The sequence below is a fragment of the Aptenodytes forsteri genome, unplaced genomic scaffold (genome assembly GCF_000699145.1).
Source record: "Aptenodytes forsteri isolate BGI_AS27 unplaced genomic scaffold, ASM69914v1 Scaffold563, whole genome shotgun sequence".
NCBI classification, from domain to species: domain Eukaryota; kingdom Metazoa; phylum Chordata; class Aves; order Sphenisciformes; family Spheniscidae; genus Aptenodytes; species Aptenodytes forsteri.
In genome coordinates this window covers 670608-675859 of record NW_008795318.1, presented here as the reverse complement: position 1 = coordinate 675859, position 5252 = coordinate 670608, and the positions used below count along the sequence as shown (strand labels likewise).

Below are 5252 nucleotides of genomic sequence, written 5' to 3'. Positions count from 1 at the left end.
GCCCCCCCCGGGGCCCCCCCCCCAGCCTGGGGGAGGGCCGTGGCTCCGGGACAGACCCAACTTTGTTTCGGGTTGCCAGGGCGAAGGCTTTTCCCAGCTGCCCATGGAGGCAGGGGAGCGTGCCGGCGTTGCTGGGGGACCGGGGATGCCAAGCGGGGCGCTCGCCAGCTCCAGAGCAACCGGCCAGGCACGGGGAGCCACGGCGGGGCCGGGGAGGGCAGCACGGTTCCACTGTGCCCTGCTCGGCCCTGGCAGCAGAGGTTGAAGGAAAGGACTCCTCCCACCTTGGTCACTTTTTAGGGGAGCAAATTCCACCCCAGCTACATCTCTCCTGCCAGCCCGACCTCGCTCCTCTGGCGGAGGGATGAAAGGCTCCGAGGAAGGAGCGCAGAGCCAGCAGTTTACCTGGCAGGTTCTGCAAATCTTGTTCTGAGGGACAGAATTCATTCCTGCCTGCAGCAGGTGATGAAGAGCACGAGGATTAGCAGCCCTCGTCATGGTAATCCCAGCTGGAAGTAGAGCCGTTCTTCACTTTATTACCGCACAAAGCTTTCGCTACAACTAAATCCACGCTAAATACTTGTTGTTTAAAATACCATGATACAGTGTTCCCACGCTTGGTTTTAATATTAGTCACAGGAATGATGTATTTAAATGAACTAAAATTGGAAAACTAAAACCCCCAGGCCCTAAAAATACAGGCACAGCAACACTAAAAATTCCATAGTCTACCAATCTCTGATAAAAACATCCCTGGGCAAATCTGAAAGCTATTACCTGGTACTTCGTAATTGCAACAAATAATTTCTGGTCTAGAATTAGCCATTACAGCTGCTATTACAGTGGGAAAACACGCAGGAGCGTCCGTTATCCTCCTTACCTTCTGTCCCCTCCTCTCGGCAAGCTTCCCTGCTGTGGAGAGCGTGCTGTGAGGGGCGGGAAAGGTCAGGCTAAATAACTGCATTAAAAAGTCTGTCCAGCAGAGCCAGGCAAGTGCGTCTCCTTCAGCAACAGATCTCATATATCGCAGCGGAGGCCGGCTGGCTAACTCCTGCCCTAAAGGTATCTGCCCCCGGTAAGAGATATTTCCCCCCTCTCATTCGTCTTACTGGAGAGCAGCGAACGGAGCCTCCAGGCTCAGCAAAGTCCTGAGCTCCTTGAAGAAAGGGATCGCTACCGTGTCTCCTGTCAGTTCTGTTCTCCTCCTCCTCGCTTTCATAAAAGCAGCCTGGTAAAACAAAGTGCGATATCCCTTCACTGATGGCCTGAGGTTTCCAGGTCGACGCTCTTTAACAGGCAGCAGCGTGCCAAAGCACGGTCCCGAAACTCAGCAAGAGGTTTTGTCTCAGCAGCCTCCCGCAGCTGCCAGTTCCCCCTGTTACGCAGCCGTCGTGGCGAGGCTCTGCCCTACTCTTGGTCGGCTGGTACCAATAGTTTTCATCACGTTAACAGCACTTGCCCTCTGGTTGTGCTCACCCACACCCGGGCCTCTCACTTCCAGGACCCAGCAGTGTCCCCCTGCAACCCGCCACCCCCCCAAAAATAGGGTTCAAAGAATCTCTGCTGTCCTTTACAAGTTCTAACCACCCTGTCACCAGCCAAAGCAAGCAGCCGAGCCCCACTGCTCCCAGATGGCTCTGGGGAAACCTCAGATCTTTGTCAGATTTTTTTATTCAAGAGAAAACAGACTGAGCTACCAGCGCACTGAGACTACCTCTGTCGAGCTGATGAATCTTGCTCTAAGGGCAGTGGAAGAAGGAACGGGGGATGCTGCTTGTCCAGAAACTGGTCGCACCAGGAATCAAATTAACTGCCGGTGATTTCAGGCTCTGCTGGAACAGCATGTTAAGGTTATAGTCATTCCTAGTCAAGCCTGTGAATTAGTGGCTGTTCTCCAGGTCCAAATTTCAGGCAGTATTCCTGGCCGGTGCAACAAGGTGCAAAGTTGACAAGATGACAAAGTAGCTGAAGGAGACAGATGAAAAGTCAAGTGCAGTGTTGGCTCACCAGTGTCCTCCACACCCAGACCTCCCAACAGCGTCCAACTCCGCCCTGGAAACCAGGCCCGTGTCTGGATGTGTCTGTCAGGTCTCCAGCACCCCAGCTGGCAGCTTCAGTTCAACGTAGCTCTTCTCCTCCACGTGGTCTGTCTGTTCCAGGAGCCACCGTCTCTCCTGGTCGCTGACATCCAGCCTCAGCGTCACCTCCTGGAAAACGCTGTTCACAGCAACCTGTACCACACAGAGGAAAAACAGCTCAATCCCGGTCACAGGGCAAACGCTGCTCACGTTCTCTGGGTAGAAGACGGGCTGTTACCGCACCTCCTTAAAATGAAGCTTTTTGAACATGCAGATACTGGCTTCATTTTCCTGACCAATCTTAGCCTCAAACGTGGTGATCCCCAGGTTTCTCACTCCTGCAAAAGAAACCAGAAAGAGAAGCATTTCTATTACCGCCTCGGCTGCCACATCTACGAAGGCACTGGACTCCAGTTTCCGGGGCAGACGGATCCCTTACTGCCCTGTCTGTATCACTGGGACTATGTGCTTCTAGATCACATCCCGACTGCACTCCCGTTCCGTTCCACCGAGCCACCCTTACCATAGGACATCATCATCAGAGTTGCCTCCTTGCCAAACCCTCTGCCTCGGTAGCTGGGCTCTGAAAGAGAGAGCCACAGAAGTCAGCATCCAGTTACGAGAGACAAATCAGCCATGCCGGGTACTTTTCGGAAGAGACCGTGACCCAGACCAGCAAAGGATGCTGATCAGGGCTGAACAGCCATGGTGAGGCAATGAGAAGAAAAAGCTGCTGTACGTAACATCTGTCTGCAGCTGGCTTTAGCCACGGTGACAGAGGCCCAAGCTAGGAAGCAGAACTTGACCTGCAATCATAATTTCAATCTCGCCCAACGTCGGATCCTCAGTGTCAGTGAGGAAGAGATTCACGTCCCCCACCATGCAGTCCTCATCCGCACACGCCTGCCCGGACCACCGCTCCGTGTCCAACACAATGAAGGTGCACTCTGGGGAAAACAAAAACGTAGCAGCATTTTCAGGGCACGCTGAGAATTATTCACAAATTACTGAAGGATGAAATTAAAGGCATGCAATAGACAGAGGAACAACAGTTTCTACATGTTAACAGCAAGGAAGAGCTAATAATTAGACCTCCCATGCCAAGTGTGCCTGCTCCCATCCTGAGAAATATAAGAAATATTCTGAAAAACACATTGTGAGGGTGACGTAGACACCAAGACTAGAAACAGCCTACTTAAGGAGCATGAAAACTTTCACCCCATGACTGAGGTCTCCCTGTCTTGTCTCACTCTGCAGCAAGTTTGGGCAAAGAATTGTTTGTTGCACAAGAGACCGAGACCTAGTGATTCACCTAGTCCGTATTACGTTTGCTTTTAGTAAGGCTTTTAATGCCAGCTAAGACAAATATTCCAGATGGAGGTCTTTGCCAGCCTCAGTATTTTGCAGCTCACCATATTTCTACCAGGCTTTTATGGGCAGTGATTCATTACCTGTAGGAGAGCCAGGGAGCCAATTCAGTCAGCCCACCTCAACCAGGTAATTATAAAGTCAATCGATTTCTCAAGGAAAAATACAACCCCCTTCCACCTTTTTACGACGATGAGACCTGGGGAGTGTTGACTGTGTAGCAGCAGCTCAGCACATAATGCTGTGGGAAGTAAATCACTGTAATCTTTGAAAAACTGCATAAAAAGGACACCAAAAGCCCTGGACATTCTCTACTTCCCTGAGCATATACCAGCTATAAACAGAAAGCCAGTTCGAAGCTACTGTTGCAGAAGGTCTCACATCCCATCTGCTTCAGCACGTAGAGCCCACTCACCGGGCGCTCTCAGCCCACTGTGGGTCCTTTACAGGACAGAAGGGACCTGCTCACCACTCCCACCCACCCTTAGAAAACGTTTAAGATCCTCACTGTCTGCGTCGTCCTGCCAGCTGCGCTGCATCTCATACTCCTGCTCCAGGCTGAGTGGTTCAGAGGCGGTCAGGCGCTGCAGCTCCTCAGACTGCATCCACTCGTGGTACCTGACAACGGGACCCAGAACCAGATCGCTGCCTGAGCTATAGCATCGCAGTCCGATTTCCACAAGTGCTCTAAGGATCTGGCTGTCATAAACCGGTTCTGGAAACACTAGCCTGGCATTCATGGCAACTTAAAAGTATCCACAAGCCTCTCTCCCTTATCTAACACAGGAATCGGGGTTCTCCATGGAAATTTAGCAAGTTTGTCCATCCTGTGGCTTTGTCTGAAGAGTGCCCAATGCAAACTTGATGTTTTTAAAAGTACCGAGCATTGAGTTCCGGTGCATTTCATCCCAGCTGAGATTGATACAGCATCTCCTGGATGCTGACAAAAAGACTAATACTGGCACCTTTGTGCTGAGGCTGCAGCTGCCCAGGCCAGCACTTTACAAACTGCCTGCACGCCTGTTTCCAATTTATCAAACATCCATCTGGCTTTACACATTGAAGTTTTGCTCTTCCACTGTCATTAGAGAAAGACATCAATGAACAAGAGAACTGTTGGCAGTTCACTCACAGCCAGGTATTTCCCCTTCCGTGGGTACACAGTGGCACAGATGAAGTTCTCTTTGTCAGCAGACCTGGCGAAGAGGACAGACCTGCCAGGGATGTCTGCTGCAGGGCACAGAGGGCAAAACCGGTTGCCTTTCTATGAGTGCTCTTTCCGCTGAACGGTTCCCAGGGGGAAGAGGGCCCTGCAGCTGTCAAGCCAGCACCCTTTCCAAATATCACACTCCCTTGAAAAATAGAAGTGAAATCAGACAGTGCAAAGAGTATCAGGGAAGGACACAAGCCACGTACCGGGGCACGTGTGCAGAAGTGTATGGCACCAGGGTCACCCTCTGTCCTTGCAGCACCGTGTTCTGGTTGATCTTCATGGCCTCTGCACCGAGAGAGACCCAACACCCTGCTCCGCATCTCCAGCGAGGCCAAGGGCTGGGACAGCACCCCTGGAGCCCTTCGGGAGCCAGCGGCGGCCGCTCTCACTGTGTGGACAGGCCCCAGCTCATACCAATCCCACGCACAGCAACCTTCCCACGTCCCTCGTGCTCCCCCCCCCCGCCCCAGGGCAGGGCTCTATCGGTGCCGAGTGCCCCCAGGGGCCCAACATCGGCCGGGGGGGACTGCCCTGACAGGGGCCACTTCTTCATGACCGACCCAGGTGGCGGTGGAGGCGCCCTGCCCCAACAC

At 52.6% G+C, this 5252-nt stretch overlaps 1 protein-coding gene across 1 annotated transcript; it reads right to left on the bottom strand.

Moving 5' to 3' along the window:
* Nucleotides 1–1661: 1661 nt before the first annotated feature.
* NAT9 (N-acetyltransferase 9 (putative)) lies at nucleotides 1662–5044 on the bottom strand. Its single transcript, XM_009279659.1, has 6 exons — nucleotides 4863–5044; nucleotides 3955–4064; nucleotides 2885–3025; nucleotides 2602–2661; nucleotides 2322–2416; nucleotides 1662–2231 (listed from the first exon to the last, which is right to left on the bottom strand). The coding sequence occupies exons 1-6, from the start codon at nucleotides 4937–4939 to the stop codon at nucleotides 2085–2087; spliced, it is 630 nt and encodes a 209-aa protein (XP_009277934.1). The 5' UTR covers nucleotides 4940–5044; the 3' UTR covers nucleotides 1662–2084.
* Between the last annotated feature and the right edge of the window lie 208 nt (nucleotides 5045–5252).